At 42.1% G+C, this 27,749-nt stretch overlaps 1 protein-coding gene across 1 annotated transcript in view; it reads right to left on the minus strand.

Moving 5' to 3' along the window:
* Nucleotides 1-3,878: 3,878 nt before the first annotated feature.
* The window catches only part of MYOM2 (myomesin 2), an 80,714-nt gene continuing 56,843 nt past the window's right edge, over nucleotides 3,879-27,749 (minus strand). The window contains exons 24-37 of the mRNA XM_081856780.1: nucleotides 26,892-26,936; nucleotides 26,251-26,387; nucleotides 21,581-21,725; nucleotides 21,199-21,258; nucleotides 19,037-19,104; nucleotides 16,071-16,184; nucleotides 15,155-15,242; nucleotides 14,306-14,344; nucleotides 13,185-13,290; nucleotides 9,865-10,028; nucleotides 9,514-9,550; nucleotides 8,955-8,977; nucleotides 6,712-6,767; nucleotides 3,879-4,839 (exon numbers count right to left, since the gene is read on the minus strand). Of these exons, the coding sequence (XP_081712906.1) occupies nucleotides 4,531-4,839; nucleotides 6,712-6,767; nucleotides 8,955-8,977; nucleotides 9,514-9,550; nucleotides 9,865-10,028; nucleotides 13,185-13,290; nucleotides 14,306-14,344; nucleotides 15,155-15,242; nucleotides 16,071-16,184; nucleotides 19,037-19,104; nucleotides 21,199-21,258; nucleotides 21,581-21,725; nucleotides 26,251-26,387; nucleotides 26,892-26,936 (1,391 nt within the window). The 3' untranslated portion in view covers nucleotides 3,879-4,530. The remainder of the gene's footprint in view (nucleotides 4,840-6,711; nucleotides 6,768-8,954; nucleotides 8,978-9,513; nucleotides 9,551-9,864; nucleotides 10,029-13,184; nucleotides 13,291-14,305; nucleotides 14,345-15,154; nucleotides 15,243-16,070; nucleotides 16,185-19,036; nucleotides 19,105-21,198; nucleotides 21,259-21,580; nucleotides 21,726-26,250; nucleotides 26,388-26,891; nucleotides 26,937-27,749) is intronic.

Here is a 27,749-nt window from a genome sequence, read left to right on the forward strand (position 1 = left end):
GGCCCATTCACATGTTGCCATCATCCAGACCTCTCATGAAGGAGCTACAAGAAGAAGGACCTCTGATGATGATTACAGGGACCCCATTGTTTCATATGGGGAGAGGCAGTCCTTCCAAATCTGCCCACTAGTCCCAAAAGATTGGTATCCCCTGGCTTATGTAAAAGGACATTTGAGTTAGAAGACATATTGTACCTTTGGTGTGTGTGTGTGTGTGTGTGTGTGTGTGTGTGTGTGTGTGTGTCACAGCACCTGTATATTGTCCTCAAAGGGAGAATGGCTTAGGACTTATTTTAAGCATCTCAGCAGTGTGCAAATCAGAGACGGCAGAAAAGAAGCAGGTGCTTGGGGGCAAGGAAGCTTCTCAACAGTCTGCCAACATAACAGAGCCAGAGGCTACCTCAGACTCATCAGCATAACTAGCTGACATCTTATCTTCCTCCTGTGACAAGCCAACTATGCCCCATTTCATGCTGTGACTGCCTAAAAGAGCGCAACAGGAAAGTTGCCCAACACGGAGCTCACTAGTCAGACAGAAAATCAGTCTAATAAGAAACAGCCTCCATTAGGAGCAGCTAACTCTGTGTAATAGGCTCCTGGGTGAGGAGGGGAAATGGATGAAACCTCCAGCTGCTGTAATTTACTGTCGCTTCATTGCCTCTGATAAGCAGGCACTGATCAGCACATGGGATGAAGCCCAGCCGATAACAGAACGCCACCATCTCTTGCTCTGCTTTAGCAAATGTATTATAGCTCAACGATGTATGGAAATTGTGTCAAAGATCTAGCTTGTTCAGGCACTCTTTTGGCACAACTGCACTTCCAAACTTGACTGCAATCTGAGATTTATATCTAGAAACTAGACCCAGCTAAACACCCTCAACCTTGTTCTTTTTCCTGCAGCCACTTGAGGCCATAGGATATCACTGCTGCAAGCTAGTTCTGCCAAGTCTCTCTTTGGTGGTCCTACCATGAGAACAGATGGGGAACTGGATCTGCCCTGTGGGATGAAGACCTACTTCTCCTAGCCTTCCATGGGCCAACATTGACAGGTGGGCATCATCCAACACCTGACAAAGTTTGAAAGAGATTTCTGTAACCAATGACCAGCAGTTACAGGGAGTCCCTTTGACAATCTGTTTGGAGGAAGCACTTGGAATTAAAACTGCTTTCTCCAGCTGTAGCGGGGGAGGAACAGCTTCTTCCAAAGAGAGAAACTGACACTCTCTCACTCTCTAAGACACATGGACATTCTAGAGCATCTGTGTCATGAACTTTCCTCCTCGTCCTTCTTATTATTAATCTTATTATTATTTATACCCTGCTTATCTGGTGGGGTTTCCTCAGCCACTCTGGGAAGCTTACAGCACATACCTGCCCCACCTCTGATGTCAGAAGTAGGACAGGTGAGAATGGTTTGTGAGAAATGGCCTCACAGACCAAACTGGGACCCGTGTGGGCCAGAGGCATGAAGGTCCTGGGAAGGGGGAACCTGGAGCACTGAAAAGGTGTTGGACGACAGAGTTCTGGACACCACAAGGCTAGCCTGCTGCCCTTGAGTGCAGTGGAAGGTAAGAAGAAGAAGAATAATACTAATTTATACCCCGCCCATCTGGACATGTGAAGACAACTGAAGGCAGCCCTGTATAGGGAAGGTTTTTATGCTTTATGTTTTGTTATGTTTTTATATATGTTGGGAGCCACCCAGAGTAGCTGGGGCATAAATAATTATATTATTATTATTATTATTACAGAATAGGACGTCCCTATTTTCACTGGAGAAATGTTGGCGGGCATGAGACGAATAAGGTGAAGCGAGACAAGTCAAAGGAAGCCAGTGAGCTTGTTTGAAGAGATGAGTTTTTCAGACTGAGGAGCTGACCTGGTGTGAGCATTTTATAAGCCCTGTGTTAGAAGGTGCTCTTGATCAACAAACAACCTGCCTGGTTTTTCTGAAGAGTCGGAAGTGCTTGTGGTGCAAGAGTTAAGGCAAAGAAGTGTGACTGTGTGCACATAGCCCACAGCTGATTGGGGAGGCCCTGCGCAGTTCCGTGTTTTGAAAAATCATTAAGGAATAGGTCTTATGATTAATGTCCTTGCTACTTCCACATACTTTTCTTTCAAAAAAACAACAACACACATCCAAACAATGCGAAAACTGCTGCCCGGCATACTGGGTGGAAAACAAAGTATAAGTGCTTATTACAAATCTTCAACCTCCTGAAAACAGTGTTCCAGCAAGTACTAATTTCTCTGCTTCAGCAAAGGATTAAATGTCACCATAAATTCTTTCCCCTCTACCTGAAAGGATATGGCTGAAGCTTAGTTAGCTAAAACAGGCCAGCTAAAGGCATAACCAAGATGAGTCTAACCTTGTCTGCAGTGCCCAAGGATGCGTCTGGAAAACTGCCGTAACATACAATAACCAGAGTCTCTGCTAAATACAACTTGTGCAGGATAAAAGACACCTACAAGAATGCTGAATTTTGGCTATTTTGTATTCTATGTTGATCAGTTCCTTTAGCTGGCTGACTGAATCCAGTAACATTTTAATTTGTACTGTACAGATTCCTCTGGTTCAAGCTGGAACTGGGTTTGACCAATCAAGTTTTTTAATTCACCAAAATTGAATGGTATCTTAAAATTTTTCCCCTCATGCCCATTCCTGAATTTGGTATCCCTCTGTACTTTCAGTGCTTCCATTGAGAGCATGATACTGTATCAAATTGCTTTGTTACATCACACCCAATCCACTGTCATCCCTTAAAATTTGCCCCACCAAAGTCATACTACAGCAACTTCTCAAGGGCCAAAGGTCATCAATCAATATGCCTTAAGTGGTCATATTGATGCTAATCACTAACAAATGTAAGTGATTACTCACACAAAATATTTAATTTACATTGTGTTGTGCAGTGGTTCTCAGCTTGCATATTTATAAACTTGTTGCTCATCACTTGAGAATAAATGGTTTTTCTTCACTCAGCAATAATCTTCTTGTTGGTGGGAGGGGAGAAAGGCATGTCTTAAGGAACTGGTTCATGTTAGGAGACTTTGCTGAGTTCTATTTTTGGCATCACTTGTATACATAATAATCCGAAACTAAATAAGAACACATTGGTTAGATCTATAGCAGCCAATGCCTTGGGGCCTTGAGGGCTTCGGTTCCCACAATAAAACATTTGAGGGAGCCAGCCCCCCCCCAAGTTGATGGGCATTCCAATTCAAATGGTGGGTGTGCACTGCATCATGTGATCGCTTATGTGGGGTGGAGCTTACCTGGGCCCCCACAATATTTTATTCAAGTTGGCACTCCTGGTTAGATCCAAAATACTTCTAGTCTTTCTGAAACTAGACTGGAACTGAGCAGCTGCAAAGCTATTCTCTCCTGGCCACATATAAACTATTATAGTTTCAGAGTAGCACATGAAAGCGTACGATTTCAGGCCCTTATGTTACAGCCGCAAAACACATGAACAATCCCACAGAAATAAACACCTGCAAGTGGTAAAACATTCCCAGTATTGTGTTCAGCACAGCTACTTTGGTAATGAATACATAAAAAAGAGTTTTTACCTCATTTTGTGGGGTGGGGGGGGAATCAAACCCAATTTGGAAATATAATTATCCTAGGAAGCTACCAAATGGCATAGGTGTCTCCTGATACTAGTTCCTAACTGCTTGCTGACCACACCATAAAGTGTAAAATTAAAGTGGCTATGGAGTGACTATGATTAAGCATAATTTGTTTTCTTCATTGTTAAGTCCATTGTCTGCATGCTACCAGCTGTGAAATTGTGCAATAAGCCATAATTAAACAGTGAAAGAGAGTAAACAGAACTAGTTAAGTGTAATTTGGTGCAGAGAGAAACACAAGGTGACTTTTAAAGTTTTTTTTATTAGCACAAAGCAGGGGAGGAAACAAACAAACAACAACTGTGAAACTTATGGTTTAAATGAGTCCACGGTGATTGTAAAATACCACTAAAGATCAGCTTGCACTACAAAACAGCAATACTACTAAGAATAACTCAGAAGGTCATTTTTCAGCTTGTCTGGTTTATCTGAGGCTGCAGTCCTCAATGTGTTTACATTTCTGCAGCCCATTTCAGTTCCATTGGGGGTTTTACAAAAGCACCGAGGGTCACAGCCCAGATTGAGGAGTAAAGTTCGGTTCCCAAATTATATATAACTAATAAAAGTAAGATCTTCCCATTGCCGTAAGCAGAGTTCCATCCTACAGATATAGCACCAATTTGCATATAAAGTTAATAACAGCTGCCCCTGCAATGGCTTTTTGTTGCCAGCCACATAACAGCTTCTATTCATAATGATGTAATTGCATCTGGGGATGGTACGGGTAGAGAACCGAGACTGTGATGCCCACCTCAATGTCCTTGGACATTACCAGTTATCTACTGCAGAAACACTATGGGGGGGGGGACGACCTACAGCTTCTCTCTAGCCTTTTGCCTGTCAAACACACCCCTTACAAATCTACTTCCTGCTGCCCTTATCATGCGTGGAAGATTAATGAGTTCCTTCTGGCGCTATTAGCCTTGTTTTGCCACCTGTGCCAGGTTTGACGTCGGGCAGCTCTTCGCCATGCTTGTACACACTGACGGTGACATCCACCATCTCGCCACCATACTTGTTCTTGACATTGATACTGTACTTTCCTGAGTCTTCTGATGCCACCCCCTTGATGACCAGACTGGCATACTTTCCTTGCTCCAGTTTGACTACATAGTGATCATTCAGTTCAAGTTCCTTGTCGTTCTTAAACCAGACTATCTCAGGGTCGGGGTTACCAAACACAGTGCAGGTCAGATTCAGGGTCTAAAACAAACAGGGAGGGAGCAGGGAAAGAATGTGAAATCCAGACTTTGGCATTGGCTTGCTAACTTAGATTTCTTGATCTCATAGCCTGATTGTCGCAAAACCTCACAAATCTCTGCCACTGTGACAGTTTTCCAGCATACACTGGCATTATCCCAGCTCAGCACAAGACACAATGGGTTGTAACCAGTGCTTTTTTTCTTAAAAAAAAATGTTTAGAGGTACTCTCATTTTCCTACTCATATTGAAGTACTGCCCCTCGATGAGGCCAAACTTAGATTCACAAAATGTTTGGGGTATGCGTACCCCCTGCGTAGCCCCAGGGGAAAAAAGCAATGGTTGTAACCAATTGTATCTTGTCTGTCCCCTGTTCCTACTTCACAGAAGATTTTGTAAGTAACAAACTGTAAACTGTGTACAGCTGCTATTTTTTAAAGACTGATATTTATTTTAAAACTGCAAAGACAGTCACCCAAAGGCTGACTACAGACCCAATGCTACCACTACAGTCTCCAGTTTATAGAGATAGCCCAGGTAACCCTCTTAGACATAATTATGATGGGACTTTAAGGGACTGCCTGCTTCCCCCCCCTTTTTAATGGAAAAAGGGTGACGATGATTCTCACTGATTCCCACCCCCCTCTGTACAAAACCCCACCACATAAACCTGCTCCAGATAATTACGATACTGCAAGAGGTGATGCAGACAAATGGAAGAATTCTGAAAACTGCCTCCCTCCTTCTTCCATCCATCATCCACTGGAGAAAAGAACCTCCCTGCACAGGTAACAATCCAGATTGCTAAACTGGATCCTCTTCAAGGAGGGTCCTGCTTGCACTCAGGACCTTGGGGCCTCCATGACATCTGGAGGCAGGGCATAGCCCAGTTGTTGCTGGGGCAGTCCCACAGTCACCCCAGTTCCAGCACCCAATCAGGCTGTTGCAAGTTGGGGGAGGGGGAGGTTTTTATAAACTTTTTGCTGCTGAACACCAGCCCACCCACCCTCTTTGGTTTCTGTGCTTTGGCTTTGCTTGGGACTTCGGTTGGTCGCCTGTTTTGTGGTAAGGGCCTGGCAGGAATTTTGTCCACATGGCAGATTGACACTGGCCATTTGGTTTTCGCCTACTTCCCAGCAATCATCACAACTTTGTAAGGTTTGGCAGTTAGGCATTGAGTTAGTTGTGGTTGGGGGAGGTGAGGTGCAGCCATCACCTGCCCCTCCTTAAAAAAAGGGTATTCCGCTAAAGAAATCTGGGGGTTCTGGATCTCGTCCGAAGTCCGCTTGAGGGGCTAGGGCCATGCCAGGACCACAGGAACCCCAGGGTGAGCTACAGCCAATTTGCATCGATGTAGCTCCCTCGTTTGGTTTACCCTTCCAGACCTCCTGCGGGGTGGGCAGGAGTCAGTTTTAGTTTGTCAGTGACTAAGCCAATACCGCTCACATTGTGGAATCAATAAAGCTGTGGCCTAAATTTTGCCCATTAATCTTAAACAAAAAAAAATGAGTCTGTGTGAATTTATTTCTAGGGGGTTACCTGAGGTCCTCGAAGCACAATCCTAAAAAGCATGGCAATCCTGAAATGTTGCTTGCCTTGCTAGAAACACACCCAACCCCTTTGAAGGTGGTGCAGGGCTGCATCAATTTTCCTCTTTAAACACGGAGCTGGCAGCTCTGCTTCAGTGCCAATATGGGCGACACTCTAACGCCTCCAGCAGAGCACGCTTGCAGAATATTGTGTGGGATCAAGTGAGGGGGCTGCATATTTATAGGTGCATTTAAAATACAAATATAATGGTATTCTCTGACGAGGCTTTCTTAGTCTTTTTTTGTATCCACACCATGACAGCCAAGCCACACGGCTTACCCTTACCTTGCCTTCCATTATTGTCACCACATCGGGCAAACCACCAAGCACTTTACCACGATCTATGAAGAAAAAAGCAATCAAATTATATAATTATCCATGCATTTTGCCAATTGGAGAGTAGGCGCCTATAGGATGATTAAGGTGAGACAAATGCTAAAACAGTACCAGCAGCTACTTCCTGATTTTTAAGGAATATGCAAATATCAAATGTCTGCAGGCAACGTTAGCCGGCAAGTGGATACTGAAGATTGTTAAAGGGTACAGCCCATTCTGTGTTGTCTTCACCCTCAATTTATTTCTTGCTCCCTCAGAGGTTTCCAATGTAGAAACTCTTAGGCGCTCCAAACTCTTAAAAAACAAAGACTGGGAGACTATTTAAAAAATGGAGATAAGGAACAGCTAAGCTCTTAGCCCACTGCAATGCAAAGGGGTTTATTGTGATAGCGTCATGCACTTACTTTTAAACTAACATTAATACATTACCCAGTAACAAATGTCTCTGGACAGCTTACAGCAACTTGAATTAATTTTTGTTGAAACATTAAGTAGTGCATGATTCCCAGCATATCTAGGTAGGGCTGGGTGAGACTCCTTCCTGAAGTGCTGGACAGCTCCTGCTGCATTTCAGTGTCAACAATACTGAGAGAGACGGTTCATTGGACTGACTCTGCATAAGACAGCTTCCTATGCTCCCATAATCAGTATCTCCAGTTTTCTCCAAGTAATGCTCAGTTCAAATTTCAATGCATCTGGACACTTTGAAAATGGAAACATCCAGTTTCTTCTGGCTCAACAGCACCAGGTGGGTCTCTGCTAATATATACAGAGCTGGCCTAAAGAATTTCCTTTTTTCTTTTTTTGGTAGGTCAAGATGAATTTAAAAGCATGCCCACACAACCCTGTTTTATCTTATACTGAGCAGCATAATAATAATAATACATAAAATTATTAAGAATTGACTAGGATATTATTTTCCTATTTTCAGTTTCAGTTTTACACTTCATTTTAATTTTTACCTATCCTGTTATTGTAACTGCACAGTTTAGCTGGACTCCGCATTCAGGGGCATTGTCACTGACATAAATTAAAGTCCCCATTTCACCTGTAAGCAGGGGCTGAAAAGGTGGATGAATCTAAAAAGGCAGGCAGTTGCTCTTTCTGCAGGGCATTTAAATAACTGAAGCAGACACCCCGAAATGTTATCACCCCAGGAGATTGCCTCGTTTGCATCTACGGATTTGGCAGGCTCTGCATATACAACCGAGAAAAACATTAGCTGACCATTTCAGGTAAAATGATTGTCCTGGGAAATGGGAAATGACTAGCGTCTGTCATCATAATGGTACAGAAATCATAGTGAAATATGATGAAATAAGACACCTCCCTGGAAGCTATGATTTTAGGCTAAAAGTGGAAGTATATTACAGGCAAGTAATAAATAAACATGCTTAGGGTCAGAGTACCTGACTGATTATCCATGCTGGTGAATAACGGGCAGCCCTTATGTATACTATCTATCACTCAGATTTCTTGCCATCATCAACATGAAATCTGTCATCCTTGGTTTCCAGTCTGCATTGCATATACTCACCCATAGTCTGTTCTCACTGTCAGCTCTGAAACCTAACTAACAATAGTTTCTTAAGTTGAGAGGTTTAGACTGGACACCCATTCTCTCCCACTTTTCTATTCCCACCTGCCAACTCGCTTTCCAAGAATAGACAAACACAGGCTCTCCAGCTAAGACAGACCTGCTTGACAACCCTCCCCTCCCCCAACAGATAGCAAAAGCAGATGGTTTATCAAGTCTCGGGGGGGGTGGTCATTGGGCATGTATTGTGGACTGTGCTAAGGTTGGTGGGTTACAAGTTTTCCACATCTTCTCTAAAACGGCAACTATCTATTTGGTTTGAAAGTGCACCTTCCTCTTAAAATGAACTGATGGAAAGGACCATTATGTATACCTTATTCCAGGCTTCCTCAACCTCGGCCCTCCAGATATTTTGAGACTACAATTCCCATCATCCCTGACCACTGGTCCTGCTAGCTAGGAATCATGGAAGTTGTAGGCTAAAAACATCTGGAGGGCCGAGGTTGAGGAAGCCTGCCTTATTCCTTCACTTTTGTTGAGCTTTGTAAAGGTAAATAAAAGGAACAAGGTCTACCCAGCATTCACTAGGCTGCTAGATCCTGCTCTTTTATGATGATAATAAATAACATGCTTCCTCTGTACAGAATATACTTACTCTTCTCAGCAAAAGCAGCTGCCCTAAAGTGGGGAAAGAAAACAGAAAACAGAATAATTAATATCACAATCATGTATATGTATATATACACAAACATTACTCTCCCACTTTTGGAAGAGATCAAGGTGCTGTACATGGCTTTCCCTGGCCTCCCTTTTATCCCCACAAAACCCTGTGAATTTGTATGGACTCTCTCAGGAGGTGGTGGACTCTCCTTCCTTGGAGATTTGTAAGCAGAGTTTGGATGGATATCTGCTGTGGATGCTGTAGCTGAAATATCTGCATTGTAGGGGGTTGGACGACAATTCTATGATTCTAAGTAGGTTAAGCTGAGAAATGGTGACTGGTCCAAAGTCACCCAGTGAGCTTCATGACTGAGTGGAGTTTTGAGCCCTGGTCTCCTTGATAATTGAGTCCAACACTCTAATCATTATGTCACATGGGCTCTCCATAGAAATAGGGTGTAAGAAACATCTTATACCCTATTATGTTAGAATGACACTGGTAGCCAAGACAAAGTAATTGTAATGAGTTTAAAGGAAAACGGTATAAAGCTTACTTGAGTCTCTGGAATTCTGCATAAGCATCGTCAAACGCTGCAAAGAAACATTTTTGAGTATTATAAAGTTTGCCTTTTGAATCGGCACAAATGCTTTGATGCCTACTTGTGTTTCTTTTCTGTTCTCAACTTATAAAAGTGGTAGAGAAACATCAAATGAAATCTAAGAAGAGAGATCAAAGGCAGCCCTGATGAGAAGAGGCATAGCATGAACGAAGTTGGTAGTGTGCCTTGAAAACTGTTAGCACAAAATAAATACCTAATAATAAACAATGAACATTAATTCCCCAACTGCAAAATGGCCCCAAATTACAGTGCGATGAATCCAGTTTCATGCTTAAAGATGCCTACCTTGTCCAGATAAATCAATACTCCGCTTATAGGACTCCTTGCCATCAGACAGCTCAAAGGTGTACTTCCCTTTATCCTTTTCTGTGGGCTCACATATCTGCATCCAGGCAACTTCATCACTGCCTCCAATCCTCATCTTTTCACTAGAAGAAATCTTAGATTCCCTGGGGAAATGAACACAGGGAGTCTTCAAAATACACACACACGTGGACTTTAGGCTTCTGTTTCTTGAGCAACAGTTTCTCTTGCTCTGTGACAAAACCTTTTGAGGCCAGGAGAATTTTCAGAAGCAGGCTGAAACATGGTGTACGGAGGGATCATTAACAAATGTTCAAAAGGGGAGAAGCAATACAATTTTTTGCTGGCCATGGATTGGGTATGCCTTGGTTTAGCCATCAGACTGAAGGTTATAAAAGTAAGCATACTTGTAAGCCTGTTGACCAAGGGTTAGTGGGAGAGAAACTTGTTTTCTCATTCAATGGATTCATAATCAGCGCCAGCTTCAAGAAATGCAAGACGGAATTTACAGGCTAACCTAAGCACTATCAGTTTCTTTGACATAAAATCATGCTCTGGGTCTACAAGCCAGAGGACAATTCTGGGGTTAATTTCATCACATCTGGGAGATTCATTTTTGGATGATCTAGCCTCTACCTTTGTTTGGTTTGTTTTCTTCAAAGCCTATGACTCCTTCCTATTTCATTTTGAATTTATTTTATACTTATTTTTAGTCTATTCATATTTCAATTTAATAATCTACATGAAGCTTGAAGGAATTTTTTTTTTTTTTTAGGAAGAACATCTGTCACCCAGAGAGGGTTCTATTACTTCTGCTATTTATCATTTATAGTGCTTTCAAGATGTGCATTGCATTTTCAGAGTGAAATAAGAGACATATGCAAAGAGACAGGGCAGGGAGGAATGCCAGCAAGGGGAAGGGGAAAGACAAGGAGAAAGACAAGCAAAAGCAGATTAGATCAGCCAAAGGTTTGTGAACAGCTCATTGGTGCAGCTCACTTTTGGCTTTGTGGGCAAAAGGTACCAGGTTCAATCAATCTCAGGTCAGGCTGAGAAAGACGCCACTTTTTAAATCCTGGAGAGCCACCGGCCATTAGTGCAAAGACATGAACAACTTAGAGGGTCATGACTCAGTGTATGTCAGTCCTATGTTCATGTTTGAAAGATGGGCTTTGGGGCACACAGGGCAGCATGGAAAAAAGCACAACTGATGTTGCTAGACATGTAGAACCTGAATAAAATTCTAAACTTCAACCTGAGATGTTCAAGGCTGTGCCACTGGTAAGATTTCGTTACTTGCCTGGGTCGCTGCTGCATTTTGATTTTTAAATGTGCAGTCTGTATTTTATATGCTTGACATTCCAGGACCAAGCAATGGATGACACTACTGAGTGAGGGATAGGGAAAATGTAAAGGAAAACACTTGGCCGTTTGTGTACAACCTCTACTACACATGATTAGGTTTCCTGGGATCGTGATTTTAGCCTGTAAATAGGAATATCAAGTTCTGGATATTTTGCTCCATCATTAGGAAGGTGGGAAGACATTTGCTCCCCTACAAGCTTAAGAGTGTTTAGTAATAATAATAATAATAATAATAATTATTATTATTATTATTATTTATTTATACCCCGCCCATCTGGCTGGGTTTCTCCAGCCACTCTGGGCAGCTTCCAACAAAACACTAAAATACAATAACCTATTAAACATTAAAAGCTTCCCTAAACAGGGCTGCCTTCAGATGTCTTCTAAAAGTTTAGTAGTTATTTTTCTCTTTGACATCTGGTGGGAGGGCATTCCAGAGGGCGGGTGCCACTACTGAGAAGGCCCTCTGCCTAGTTCCCTGTAACTTGGCTTCTCGCAGTGAGGGAACCGCCAGAAGGCCCTCGGCGCTGGACCTCAGTGTCCATTTCCCAAATTTCCTCACCTGTTGAGGTTAGGCAGGTAGCAACTGCAGGGCTCTGCTCTCATAGTGCAGGTTCAAATTCAATTATGTAAGGTGGCACCTTATTTGTAGAGTTCCCCCAAACCCCATCTATACAACCAGGTAAGTGTTGATTTATTTGCTCAGGCATTATATTTCAACACATGTTGTCTTATCACTTCAGATTTGAAAACGCAATCAGGCTGCTTTTGTTGTTGCTATGCTATCTTATTTAGCCCCCTTGTTGTTTGGTTTTATCTCACTAGTTTATCTTATAAGCAATTTTTACAGCTTTTTTTTTCTTTTTAGTCATAAGCAGTTTTTTTAAAAAAAATTGATAAGGTCGGATACTAAACAAATGTCTTATATGTGCTGCAGCCTTTTGGTTCTTTAGAGCTGTTGGTGATACCAACCAAAGGAATAGAAACTAACAATTCAGGGTGAGCACAGACATATTGGTTTGGAAACAATCATTGGCTCACAGGAGCAGTGGAAATCTAATCTTGGCTTTGAAATGATGCATCCAGTGCTCAGATTATTATTTTTTAATCCAGCTATTTCCATCCAGAAAATGACTAAACCTCAGTGGCTAAAATATTGATACCTCCAACTTAGATTCTCATCGATCAGCTAAAAAAGCCCAAGTCCAAACAGAAATGATTTGGCCTAATGATGAGAAAGGCCTAATACGAAAAGATTGAAATATCATTACTTAGCTTCTGCTTTGCTATCCTAGATTCAGCTCACTCGACCAAGCAAGTCTCTAGATGGGAATTCAGATTCCCTGCAGTGCAATGAGTGGATGATTGCATGCTGGCTTTACGATTTGTTTTATGCTCCCTGCGATGCAAAGTGTTGGGATGATTCAGGGCGGGCTGGGGATTTGTATGCAATGCTGCCAGCTGTGCTGATGACAGCATGGAAACCAGAAATTGTCTCATTTCTTATGAAAAGGTTGTCGCCTGAATTTTTCATTTTTCTTTTTTTTTAAAAAAAGAAGGAACATCGAAGATTCGCATCTTTCCACCCCCCCCCCATATCAATATCAATATCAATATCAATATGTTAATTTGTTTAGTCACTGAATACCAGGTAAAAATCACCCAGCACAGTCATACCTCAGCTCCCAAATGCCTTGGGAGTAAATCGCTCCCGAACGATTGGAAATCGGAAGTGAGTATTCCAGTTTTTGAATTTTTTTTGGAAGCCGAATGTCTGGCGCAGCTTCCACTATTGTTTCTGGCACACCTGTGCAATTCAGAACCAATTGGAAGCCGCCCCTTGGTTTCTGAACTTTTCGGAAGTCGAACGGACTTCCAGAATGGATTCTGTTCCACTTCCAAGGTACATCTGTATTCAGGGCTTGGCTGTTACTTACTTGTGAAGCCAACTTGCTTTCATTTCCTCTGTGTAGTACTTCAAGAAACACTGTAGTCTTATGCCTTCTGGAGTACAGTGGATCTTCAGTTCAGAAGCAGATTTACCTACAGGGATAAAACATTATTCAGATCCAGTGGTTGGGTTTTAGAATCTCAAATCATGATCTAAGAAAAAACTCCAACAACCAGACATTCTTAAGATAATTCATGCTACCTACAGACTTTCAGTAAATATATAGTGAATCAACAAATCTCCAGGACCACCCCTCTTAAAGGGCTGCCATGAAGCAAGGTTAATATAATGATGCTGAAGAAGAGAATTGGTTGGTTTTTTTAAATTCTCACATATTTAATTGGACATTAAAAAACCATACTCACAATAAATTAAAATTGCTATTACTATTATGTCATCTATGTATGTTGTATGAAACGCCAGGAATCTGGAGATTGTTGACATTTACTGAAAAGTCTTAAAAGGCCAGAAGGAAATGCCAGAAATTCTGACCTACCAAAAAATCTCAGTCAGGTCAGTGCCCTCAGTAAATGACCAAATATTCCCCACATTTCCAAAATTAACATGATTAAGCATGGTGAAGTGTCAAAACCAAGTCTCTGAACTCAAACATTTTCATCATTCTTAGAATTTACCAATAAATATCAACATTCACTAAGTTTCTGATGCTTACTCTGTAAACCATAATTTTCTGTATGCTGTAATATTTCAGCCCAAAGTGCAATATTTATATTAATATATTCAATATATTACAGAATTCAATGTTATTTAGATTTTATTGATGAATTTTTTTAAAATTTCTTCTGAGTTGGATCATACTGTGACCATAAACACACTTATAGAAGAGTAACTTCTTATCACAAAGCTAACAAACTGCATTGCCCAAAGCCTCTTCAATAAACAACACAAAAACAAGCATGTGGTAAAAAAAAAGCCTTCCTGTTTAATAATGTCTATTAAAGTCAAAAACCTATTCAGAATGTTAACTACACCATAGAAGGGGATAAGGCTCTTTTGAGATTTCCTGTTTTCAGCGACAACAGGTTATCTCAGTTTCTGAAAATTTTAATATATTTTTGAAATGAAGTGGAAATAACATTTACTCACCACTGATTCGACTCAATCCCAGGATCATATCTTCATATACTGAGGAGAGGAAGGGGGAAACAACGGATTGTTAGCATGGGAAATACAGATATGTAGTATTCACATGAGAAAGCTTTACACAGATAAACAATGATAGTGTGATAATTATTTCAGAAGGGCTTGTGCTTGGTTATTTTGACTTTATGTTCTTGCACTTAACAATCTTGGTCTCCATATCGCTGCACACATAGCTTTGGCTAAGTCCAAATTAGACCAGTTCAGTGGGCCAACCTGCCAGTTGTCCTCATGAGCTGGAGTCTTGCAACCAGTTTCGCAGCTGATGGGGACAACCTCTGTGTAATTTGGCAGGCTGTCCAGAAAGAGCCTTCAGGAGGGGTCAGCAATGGAGTGCAGGTCAAACATGCACAGCCCCAAACTCCACCCTCATGCAGTTGTTGCCAGATGTTCGAGGGCACCTAAAATAGGCTTCTGTAAACAGCTCAAACAGCCACCTCATGTGGCTATTTTTTGTGTGTTTTCCTAAGGGAGGAACTGACATTAATTAAAGGACAATATGTGCATGTATTTGGCAGCAAAAAATAAATAAATCTGAGGGAATGGGTTACTCCAAGAATCATACAGCAGCAATCAGAGGTTTGTGAGGCTTGAGTTGTATGGGATGAGGTGGATGACCTGCATGACCTTAGAAGGAGCAGAAAATATGCAGTTATAAATGTTTCAGAACTTCTCACAACTTCCATGCCAGAGGAGCTTCCATCCCAGAGGTGATGTAGTTATTTCCTTTATTCGCTGTGGTTTGGAATAACAAATAACCATGCATGACCAATGCAGGGGAAAATAGAGCTTTACCTTGTCCTGATACATCAATAGCAGACATATCTTGACCTCGGTCATCTGACAGTGTTGCTTTATATTCACCCTGGTCCTTTTTAGACAGCTAGAAATAAAATACGACACAGGGATTGTGTGACTTATATTAATGAAAGTCACTTAAATACTTGCTGCATTTTCTATATCAGAAAGGAAATCTACTTTGAACTTTGTCTGAACAGAAATGACATGAGAGGCAGATGCAGTAAGAGCATCGTTAATGAGATAATTATCGCATTAATACTTTTGCATGTACTGCTTAATTAATTAAGCTGCCTACCAAGCTTAACATCATTTTCAGTCCAGTACAAACCAATGTAAGGTTAAAGGAAGTATTCATTTTGACAGAAAGAGATGAAGCAAGTTGGTTTAACATACTACCATATAGGTGATTAAAGATTGCCTTCTTACTTTTGGTTTATATCTATGTGACATACAGTCAAAACCAAATACATTTAGGCAGTGGTGACTACCTTGAAAATATGCAACAGAGACCGCACCACAGGCACAGCTACTTGGGAGTAAATCTCATGGAAATCAACGAGATGTGCAGCAAAATCCTTTGCATGTTACTCTGAAGTAAGTCCCTCTGTGTCCAGTGGGCTTTACTCCTAGATACATGGAATTGCAGCATTACTTCTGATTAAATATGGGGCATGATGTAGTCAAACAAAACATTCTTCAAGTCCATTGATTTCAGTGAAAGAGAGTATTTGAGTAATAATAACCTGCACAAAGCTAAATTTCCCTCGCTAGCAGGAAACACAAATAAAAAGCACACACAAGAATGGGAGTTCCCATTGTTGGAGCAGCCAGCAAGTACAAACCTCAATAATCTTGAACTTAGGAAGGAGGAATCTATTAAATGCATCACCCAGAAATCATTGCACCATACCTTTGGAATAGTCAAACAGACAACCTCTTTCTGCAGGTCAGGCACCTCTTCAACATCAAATCCAGCACCATCTTTGTACCACTTGAAAAAGGTCTCTTTCTTGGTATTTGCCACCTGAACAAGGACAACAAAATCAATGAAGTATAATATGCTGCTAACAAGCTGTGCCTTGATGGTTTCTTTGGCTCACCAGTCACAACACTTTTGAAGGTCCACCTGCCCTCATATTAGTCTACCCTAGCATTAAGACCTTCTTTGAAGGCCCTGCCCACATTTTCAGGTGCAAAATGGAGAAAGGCTTCATCCGTTTTGGAATGCAATTTGATTAATCAGGGGTGCGTACTTAACTTCCATTCTGTTCTCGTTATTCACTGGATTTTGATCTTCATATTGCTTTAAAATATTGCTAGCAGCCTCAAGAGAAGATCCGCATAAACATTCCAGTAATTATAGACGCATCTCATAACGTGGCACATAGTTTCTACTGGAACCAATCAGAAAAAGTAGCAAAGCATTTGGAGTGACTTAAGACTATGATTTGGACTGTGATTTGGACTTGAGACTAGTATTTGGAAACAATGTATTTTGAAACCAATGGGATTGAATGCCTTTTCACATGATAGCAGTTGGGGAAAACAGCTACCCACATGGTAGGCCAGAGATCACAGGGTGCTACTTGCACTGAGCCAATGGTCTATCTGACTGCACACTGGTTCTCCAGAGTTTCAGACAAGAGTTTTCCCCAACCCTACCTGCCTGGAACTGCCAGGAATTGATCCTGGGACTTTTTGCATGTACAAAGTATGTGCTTATTGCTGAGCTTCAGGTCTTCTGCTTTTTTCAGATATCTTCTGGGCTGCAACTTTCTGTGTTTTCTGAAGGAAACCAGGATCCATCAGAAATAGGTATGCAGCACTTTCTTGGATCTGTTGCCAAAGTGCCTGTGGGAGCTGCTACCCGAATTGGTTCATCTGGACTCATAAAGAAACCAATGTTGCAATTCTGCCAAACGTTTCGCTCTTGGTGACCAATGACTGCGCTGGAGCTGGGTTGAAGGTCTTCTTCTACAGCATGGAGTGCCCTGCGGGAGGCAGGAGCACAAGGAAGCTTCCTGAAGGCAGCCCTTTTGAAGTGCTGGTGGAAATTCAGCTCAGCAGAATGGCAAGAGAGAGAAACAGTGTGTTGTTTTATGCTTGGAATATAGCTGTGTATTGGCTGACATGAAATATTGCTGGATGAGCGAGTTTAAACGGTAACTTGAAAGAAGCAATTTTAGAAAGAGGTTTTTTCAAAAAAAAAAAAAAAAGAACAGAAGATGATTACTTTTCAGAGACACTGTTCTGTGCTGCTGAACAGGTCTGTCCATCATGGAGCCACTGTTGCTTCTGTAGCTGTAGTTTTTGTCACATTCGTCTAACAAGGATCACAGCAATACCAAAACTAAAAGCAGATATGGCAAAATTAGGTTTCCTGGCCCATAATGATTTTAGCAATGTGCCTGTGGAGTCTCTGGAAGAAATGCACACAGAGGCAAACTACTCTCCACGTGGAGCCCCAAAAAAGCAAACAGTGAAATATAAACTACTTTTGAAATTGAGCGAATATCCCAAAGCAATTTGTAGCAGGGCATGGAGTTGTACTAGTGAAAGAAGAGAAGTCAGAAATCACAGTAGCACTCAGGTTTTTTGTATCTCAGGCACTGCAAGATTTATAAAGATGTTGGTTCCTTAATATGGTTTGGTACAGAACCCCTCTCCTGTCAGTCACTGAATGGCCGTTCTGATGAATGAATGGATCCTATTTCGGAGTTATACCACCATTCTAGGTTTGGGTTGGATAGGAGAGGGTTAATGGGGCTGGAATGAGTGCAAAAGTTATTTGCTAGTCCCATGGCAGATGCGTTTTTTCGTTAAGGGAACTGTCAATGATGTGTTTCCTTGGGAACTAATTGTTAGGCTTCTTCTAAACAGGACAAAAGCAGGCCTCTCACCATGCAGCAAAAGATGGTGTAACCTAGGTGTCTGTGTGTAATAATAAACAATAGATTGCAGTTTGAACCAGAGAAGAAACAGCATCCAAAGAGAAAAACTGAAAGCTGAGTTTCGGCTCTGTAAACTAGCAACATTTGAGAGTGCTGACTCTTTCTCTAGAAATCTGAGTGCGGTTGGCTGTTTTGAGTGTGCCTCTACTGTGCCTCGAACTATGTGCAACCTGAAGACTTGTAACTAAACACAAATACTACAAAACACCAAAAGCCTTCGGTGATTTCCTTTCCAAAGAAACTGAACCTAAGTAAGCACGATGCCCCTTCCACACCTCACCACTTGGTGAGACACCGTGTTTCTGAGTTTAACTCAGGAGTAGGGAGCAAAAACAATAGCTGGGGAATGGGGTACTGGAAAAAGTTGAGCCACGGGCATTATATGTCACTCATTGTTCTACACAAGGCATAGAGAATGTACCTAAGCTTTGTGCCACAAATGATCAAAAGCCAGTGGTGAATGGCTTGGGTGTCAATGAGGAACTCAGCTTCACTGCATTTTGGGTACACCCTCCTTCCCCCACCCCACCCCAGCACACTGACTCCAGAAAATCCCCATGATTCAAAATTGTTGCTTGAATTTGTTGGCCTCGGTTTAGATTGATCTATGAGAGACTTGCGCTGACTGTAGGTAGTAAGAGAATGGAAACAAATATCTTCCTCATTCTGCTTGGCCTTTGGGTGAACTGTACCACCTTGAACACATCCCGATTCTGCATCCTTGCAACCCCAAGACACTGAGGCACTGTCGCCACCAGTGGCTATATTAGCACTCATTGGCTTCGTGGTCAGAGCCTTCTATCTCTTCATGTGCACATGGTACTCTAGTTACATGCCCTAAATGTTTGTACTGCAACTGCTTGCAGTTATGCCCCACGAGGAAGGGTGCCATTTTATTAAAAGGTAACAAAATATAATGGTTCACCTTACAGAGCAGCAGCACTTCGCATTCTTCTGAAATTTCCCAATATAAAAACTCCAGAAAATGAGGACCTTGAAAAAAAGAAAAAGATAAACATATCATATACTGTTGCTTCTATTGTTTTAGAGAAGGAACAAACTTGGAGAGAAAAACAGAACAGGAACTAAATCACATGACAAGCAGTTGTCTCTAGAAGACCTTTACTCTTTTGGTCAGTGCACCAATACATAGATAGTCATGTAAGGTGAGAGAGATGCTCAAGTCCAGGGAGGATCTGTGAGTACAGCTAAGTGCCCCTGCTGCACTTATGAGCACGATTGTGGGATTTGCAATGGCTCTGTGCTGCTCATATACAAGTTGGCAAATGTGTTTACCAACATATAGTGCATTCAAAGCAGGAACAAGGCTCTGTAATATCAATTTATGGTTTGCATAAGTAGTTAGTATGGTGTCCACGTTTTGAGTGTTTGCCACTTGATCGTTGCAGCACCAATAGGCAACGTCAGCAAACCTCATTATTGGAGCGCTCATATCTAATTCCCTCAAAAGCAATGCTTTTCAACAGACTCACCCGGCACATTCAGCAGAAAATCATTAAATGCTGAGCAATCAAGGTTTACGAAAACAAGTAATGTACGTCTGTGTGTGATAGTAGCTACTCCGGACAAGCAGTGACGTAGCGTGGGTTGTCAGCACCCGGGGCAAGGCAAGTAATTTGCGCCCCCTAACCCATGGATTTGCGCCCCCTAACCTGTGGATTTGCACCCCCTAACCCTAACCCCCAGATGTTGCGCCCGGTGCGGCCGGCCCCCCCTGCACTCCCCACGCTATGCCACTGCGGACAAGTGAGGTAAAGAGGGCTGAAGCAGGAGTTCAACAAATGAAAAGCATATGCTTTATGGACAGGCATGAATAAGTATATTATAATGGAACTAAGAGGGGGAGTGGAAGGAAATCAAACAAAAAACATTATAGTTCAATCTGGTTATGATTTTTTTTTCTGTACAGTGGTACCTCAGGTTAAGAATTTAATTTGTTCTGGGGGTCCATTCTTAACCTGAAACAATTCTTAACCTGAGGTACCACTTTAGCTAATGGGGCCTCCCACTGCTGCCGCACCGCCACCACACAATTTCTGTTCTCATTCTGAAGCAAAGTTCTTAACCCGAAGTACTATTTCTGGCTTAGCGGAGTCTGTAACCTGAAGCGTATGTAACCCAAGGTAACACTGTATTTTTTCCATTTTGTCATTTTTGGAAATGTGTTATACACACACACACACACACACACACACACACACACACACACAGAACTGGACCCAAGCCTCCTCTGAACTTCATCCTGGCATTGTTCCTCCCTTCCAGGGGCAACATGCTGTGTTTTGCCCTGTGAAGAGAAATGGGAAGTGCTGCTCTGCCCTGCCACCTGCTGCTGCTGCCGCTGCCCACTCCACCCCTGCCGCATGCCCTGTCACTTCTACCACTGGCAGAAAAGCATCATCATCATCAGTGCCAATTTCAGGTGAGATCTCACCCAAAACTGACATGATCTTGTCCCAAGCTGTCATCAGTGGTGGCGGCACTTCTCTGTTGCTGGCAGAGGCAATGGGGCAGCAAGGTTTCTGTGGGGGTGCCATGTGGGTGACTTCTGCCACTTGAGGCAGTGGCCTCACCCTGTCTAATGCCTGGATCAGCTCTGCTCCCTCCCATTCACTGTCACAGTCATCTTCTTCCCTTTCTCATCTACCATGCAGAAGCAATGGAGAAACCTCTCCTGTTGGATCTCCTTTGGGCTGAAGAAAATTGCCTTAGCAGCACCCCAAACACCCTGGTTCCTTGACACTATTACCCTAAAGAGAACAGTAGAAAATTGCTTTGGAAAGAAAATCCCAAACCTATTGCACCTTGATTATATATTGCAAGCTAATCTTTAGGTTTTTACGGGGGGGGGGGGAGTACATTCCAACTATCTTGGAAGCAGGGCATGGTGACGTTGTGCGTGATAACAGTCTGCATGGAAACAAAATTACAGCTGCATAAAGTACTATATTAGCATTTTTGGCATCCAGTGATGTCAGCGAGAATTAAGTGAGAACATTGTTCTCAGGGACTGTTACCTTCCGTCACACAAGAAAAACAAAGCTTGCCTAATTGTTTCCACCTTACCTTGTTTCCTCAGGAACTCCCTTCTCTGGAACTCGGCTTCAGCCAATACATCCTTGAATGCTAAATAATAATAATAATAATAATAATAATAATAATAATAATAATAGATGAGAGAAAACAGAGTGAGTTGCTTACTTGCTCAGATATTCAGAAATGCTTAAATTACATTGTAACTCAGCCTTCCCCAATCTGGTGAGCGGTTGGATTAGATCACAGATGGAGAAACTCTAACCACTCAGATATTGTTGGACACCAGCTCCCATCAGCCTCAGCCAGCATGGGCAGTGATTGGGGGTGATGGGAATTGTAGCCCAAAATGTCTGGTGAGCACCAGGTTTGGGAAGGCCGCTGTAAGCGAAGGCAAATCGGTCGGGGAACCTACCATCGCCAATAAGAACTAATGAAGATTGGTTCTTGGCTTTCCCATCGTGAATCTGCACCGTGTAGGTTCCTTCATTTTCAATAGTGAAGCGGTCCATAAGCATCTCAATGATACCAGTCGAATGGTCACATTTGATCTTATGCGTCTGAAAACAAGGTAGGTCAAAGAGATTATCTATGGGGATTATGAGGCTGGGCTGGAAGGGGGGAGGTGGGTGAAGCAACAGGGCTGCTCTGCCTGGTTCTCCCTGCAAAATGGGCCTGGTGCCAAACGTTTGGGAAGTTGAAAGGTGTTCCAGGGGCCGGGAAGGGTCAGGGTGGAGCCAGCCTGGGATTTGCTAGATCCCCAGTTGGTCTCACTGCCATTGTATAGCAGTGTTGGCCCTGTACAGGAGCCGACTGTCCCCTGCCCACCATCCACTACAGCCTCTGTGAACAGCAGGACTGCAGACACAGTTGTGGTCTTGACATTCTGCAAAGCCCTGGTGGCAGGAGAGGGCATTTGCATTGCACCTTAAATATCTGAATATTATTGGCCGAAGGGTTTTATTCCCACATAAGGACAACGGGAAGATTAAAAGGCAGTACAAAATCAAAGAAAATCATTGCTCTAGAAGGCATAAGAATATCAAGGGGAAAAGACTCATCTCTCTGCTGTATTTTTCCACAACTAGGTGTCTCCAGTATTGTATCTTGAAAGCTTTTGTTGCTTCAGAAAACTGGCTCTTTTAATTCCAAATGGTGGCCGATCATCAACATCCTCGTTGTCATTTGTATGGTGCTTTAAAGTGTTCAAAGTTCTGTTTATGGGTTGGTTATTTGAGGTTGTGTGTTTATGTTTATGTAATAGTTTTAAGAAATAATATATATATATGACTTTACAGTACAACTGTATGTTGCCTTAGAAGTTAATTTCATTGCATTTCATGGGCTTATTCCCAATTATGATTTAGGACTCAGCTACATTAGTAAAAAAACACACCAGTATTTTGGATGCATTATAAACATGCAACTCCAGATGGCGATGTAGAGCACAAAACTTTTCTATGCAATTTTACATAGTTTTTTCTTTTTTTATTATAATGATTTAATTTATGACTTATTTATAGCGGGGGTTTTCCACCCTTATTCCCAGTTATAGCTTGTTCTTAGTTCTACAGTTATAGGAATGTAGGCTTACATAGGATTTTATCACTTTTTCTCTCTCTCTGAAGGACTAGGCAATATGAAATGCTAGTCTTTTCATCAATTTGTGGGGGGTGCCACTTTTTGTGGCTTTCCACAATCCATATTGAACATCTTCTATACAAGCTCCATAGGGATTAATACAAAGCATTCAAGAGCACAGATGCACATCTTTTAATATTAATGTACCTTTTGAAGGCAGTGCGCCTGCTGATTCTGCCACATTCTGCTCCCTCAACCAAAGGGGCGAAAACAAAAAATTTACAATAGATCGATATTCAAAACAGAAAACTTCAATCTTTTTTCTTTATACTTCATTGGAATATATCTATTATTCCCCTTTTAAAAACTACAGGGTGTGGGATTAAAACTGCCGCCTAGAAGAGCTAATGAATTTAGCCCTCTTTTTATGTTCCTTCATTTCAAAAAATGAAATCCTTCGAAAGAAAGGCCAGAGGAAGTTGTTCCAATTAGAGCCTCATCGGAAATTATCTATTTTCGGCCAGCGTCAAGAACAAAACTATATTCCTGCTAGTATGATGGTCTATTGAACATGATCAGCAGCTGCAGTGGCTGTCTCTGGGCAGGTTTTAGAATATAATTAGGTTTCTAGCTATTGCCATTATACAGTGAGATGAAGTTCAATGGTTTTATGGCAGTCATAAATACGAGGCTTTTATGTGAATTTCCACAAAAATATCATCAATCTCCAAATGCAAACGTCACCTGTGGCTTGCTAATTAAAGAGGTGAAATAATACTACTGTTCCAAAAAAAGAGAAAAAAGTAGCTCTGATGCCAGTGCTTTCGTAGCATTGCTAAAAATACAAAAGCAGGGAAGGAGGGAGAGATGACGCAGGTCTGGAAATAGCCAAAAGCAGAAGAGGGGGAAATGGCATGGGAGGAAGAGGAGGAGGGGGAGAAGTAATAGTCCCTGAAAATTACTGCTAAATAAGGAAGCAAAAAGTAGGCAAAATATAATATTCTAAATAAAGAACATTTCCCATTTAGAACTGTCTATATATACACTAAAAGGGACGTGGGTGGCGCTGTGGCTTAAACCACAGAGCCTAGGACCTGCCGATCAGAAGGTCGGCAGTTCGAATCCTCGTGACAGGGTGAGCTCCCGTTGCTCAGTCCCTGCTCCTGCCAACCTAGCAGTTCGAAAGCACGTCAAAGTGCAAGTAGATAAATAGGTACCGCTCAGGCGGGAAGGTAAATGGTGTTTCCGTGCACTGCTCTGGTTCGCCAGAAGCAGCTTAGTCATGCTGGCCACATGACCCGGAAGCTGTACTCCAGCTCCCTCGGCCAGTAAAGCAAGGTGAGCGCCGCAACCCCAGAGTCGGTCACGGCTGGACCTAATGGTTACCTTATATATAAACTAGTTAAACCTCCTAAAGAGTTTACAAAAAATGGAAAGAGTTCACAGAATTGCTGTCTATTACAGAAAGCCTTGGAATGCTTTTTATGTTAGTTGCACCATAAAACCGCCCCAGCGCAGATGAATAGAGGGGAGGTGTGTTTCTGTGTGTGTTTCTGTGTGTTTTAATATGCTCCTACTACCGTGACTACAACTACTAATCTGTTCAGTTTCAAAGGTGTATTGGACACTGTACACCACAGAAATGGTGTGCACTTTGTTCAGGGGATGTTAAATCTGCATTATACTCTAAACAGAGGGCAATGGAGCCTGGGGGGAATAAAAAGGGTGCTTGTCCTAGAATCGACAAGGAAGATTTCCTAAAAATGTGGCTAGCTGATGAGTCACTAATTATATAATGCCAGAAGTAGGTGGAGCCTACTTCCCATATTGTCCTATGAGTGGTGAAGAGCTGCAGAGGGCAAATGGTCCTTCAGACTCAAGAATGAGTTCTCTGAATTAAGTTGGTGGCTAAAGTTGATGGCAATTTGACACGGTTGCTCTGTGCAGTTGTTTAAGTGGTTTCCAGTGGGGAGTATAATAAGGGAAGGTACTAAAATCTGTGCTTGGCAGCTTTTAGGGCTGTTTGTCCCTCTCTTTCCAGCAAGTCTGCAGGCTGACTATCATGAAGGGTATGTCATGTGTGAACAGTAAGTAGAGACTGGGTGGCATGAAGGAAAAAAGTTGAGGCACTCCCACAACCTAGCAGGTTGATGCCAGCTGCACTTCCCATGTTTAAACCATTTTTCCCAACAGCCCAAAGAGAGCCAGGAGGTTGGGTGCCATTTTTCTACAATGTTCCCAATATATAATGTAGCTCTGCGGCATCAGAGCACTGCTGCTGCCAAGCACTACCATGCAAGACCACAGCAGTAAGAAAGAGCCTGCGAGAGAACATTTTGCCCGAGGTTCAATGCTGCCTTACAGATGCTGGTTGATCATCCCATTGATCCTTTATAACCATAAATTTAACCTGCAAGAAGAAACATCTGACCTGAAGACCTAATTAGGCCTGTCAGGCTACCCAGTTTGGCCCATGAGGCTGTTTTGGCCAAACTACACCCACCTGATGTCTTATTATGTCAGGTGTGAGGCAGGTAAAGGTGTAGTTTGGCCAAAGGGGGTTTGCAGGCACCACACACATCGTTTGGGAAGACAGGCAAACTAATGCCAGTGTACTGGAAGAAGCAAAGATCACCAGTGTCAACACAATGATTCTTCAGCATCAACTTTGTTGGACTGGTCATGTTGTTCGGATGCCTGATTATCGTCTTCCAAAACAACTGCTCTATTCTGAACTTTACAATGGAAAGCAAAATGCTGGTGGTCAACAAAAGAGGTTAAAAGGCTCTCTAAAGGCAAATCTTTAAAAATGTAGTATAAACACCGACAACTGGGAAACACTGGCCTGCGAGCGCTCCAGTTGGAGAACAGCCTTTACCAAAGGTGTCATGGGCTTTGAAGACGCTTGAACTCAGGACAAAATGGAGAAATGTGCTAAGAGGAAGGCAAACTTGGCAAACCCTCACCGTGATCAACTCCCGCCCAGAAACCTATGTCCCCCACTGTGGAAGGACATGGGGATCCAGAATTGGCCTCCATAGTCACTTACGGACTCACTGTTAAACCCATTTTTATGGAAGACAATCTTACTCAGCTACAAGTGATCGCCAAAGAGTAGAAGAAGATTCCACTGACCAGCTGAATCTCCACATGGGCAAAAATGGGTCACCTGATATCATGCTATCATCATGACATCATGTGATTGAGAGGTAGATGACTTCATTCACATCTCAGACTTGGCCAATAGGGGGTAGGGGATATATGAATTGGGTTCATCACCAAATTCAGTTCCCTACCCTTGAATCAATCTTCTTTATTTATCACATTGGACTCTCTCACTTGTTAACACCTCACTTGCCTGGTGAAGTGGTTTATAAGGTTATATGTATCTCGCAGCTGTACATATGGAGAGATGCCATTTAAAAAGAAAGAAAAAGTCCCTTCAGGTCTAAGTAATCGTCCTACAAAGAATCTGGCACTACATCTTCCCAGGCATGTACTTACATCACTGTTGACAACTTCACTGTCATTGATTACAAATCTATAGCTGGCATCAGCTGAAATGCTCTCAGCCTGAAGCCAGAAACGAACTTGGCCTCTGTCCAAAACCTCATAGGTTAATTCAGACTTCAGAGGGATTGCTGGAGGGAAAAGAGCAGAGCACAAAAGCAAACACGTGAAGGATTTTTTTCCGGTTTCCTTTCTTTTCTGCTTTGGAATAACTTAGCCAAAGATAAGTCCCAGCAGTTTAAAGCTTTTGAGAGTCTTCAGCAACAAACAAGTGAAATGTTATGAAAGCTAAATGGAACCCCTCCATGGTATTTGCACAGATGTGTATTAAAGCTGGTTTTGCATGAGTCAGAGCACAAGCTGAAGTGCATATTTATTGCACTATTTAGGGCTTTTAAATACATAATCCAGCAAATATTAGACATATCCAAGCTGAATCCATTCATCCAAATACATTTGCAGTGGTGAAGAAGATCTCTCTTAAACAGAAACTAATATTTGCATTTAATTAATAGAAGGATAAGCAAGCTGCTCTATTTAAAAAAAACAACCACTTTTCATTACTTTACTCCAATCAACGGAGTGTAAATATATTCCTTCTGGGACTGAATATTAGATTCAGAAGTCCTACTTACTTGGATTTCTGATTTCATGGCTTAGTGTCATCAGACGTTCAAGCTCTGAAATGAAGGACAATTTTCATGTTTTAATTTATTCTGACAGTCAAAATAAATGTTAAGAACAGTATATGACTCCATAAAGCACTAATAATCTTTTTTTTTCATTTCGGTGAAGAAGATACCTATAAAAAGTCAACTTTTGCAAATGAAAGAGTATGGGAAGAAACAGAGAGTTTGAAAAGGGCTATATACCTCATGAAGAATGTCCCAGGTTCAATCCCTGTCATCTCCAAGACAGACATGGGGAGACCCCTTTCCAAAATTATAGAATTATTGCAGAATTGTAGAGTTGGAAGGGACCACGAGGGTCATCTAGTCCAACCCTCTGCAATATTTTGCCCAATGTGGGGCTCGAACCCACAACCTTAAGATGAGAGTCTCATGCTCTACCAACTGAGCTATCCAGCCCTGGAGCTCTGCTGCCTGTCAGTGTCAAGAATACTGATCTAGATAGACCAAAGGTCTGACATGGTTTAAGATGGCTTTCTACATTTCTAAGTTCAGAATGAAATATACTAAAAGCAAAAGGTAAAATGTCCAAAACTAGCAGACTCAGGGGCTGAGTGAGACTGCCACCTTAGGCAGCCGATTTGGAGTGTCATGAAAGGGCAAGAGATTGGTGGTTATTTAAATTACTAGTGTTGTATTTACTGCCAGGGAAGGGTGCTTATGAGATGTGCCAAAATAACACAACTGCCCTTTGTTAAGATGCACTTTGGGTACAATGAAGAAAGGGCATTTGCGGTTCCACCTTTGGATGAAAATTGTCTTGGGCCAGCCCTAATCCAACATCTACGTCTCTCATTTCTCTGC

This window comes from Podarcis erhardii, assembly GCF_964252035.2.
Source record: "Podarcis erhardii genome assembly, chromosome: 3".
Lineage (NCBI taxonomy): Eukaryota > Metazoa > Chordata > Lepidosauria > Squamata > Lacertidae > Podarcis > Podarcis erhardii.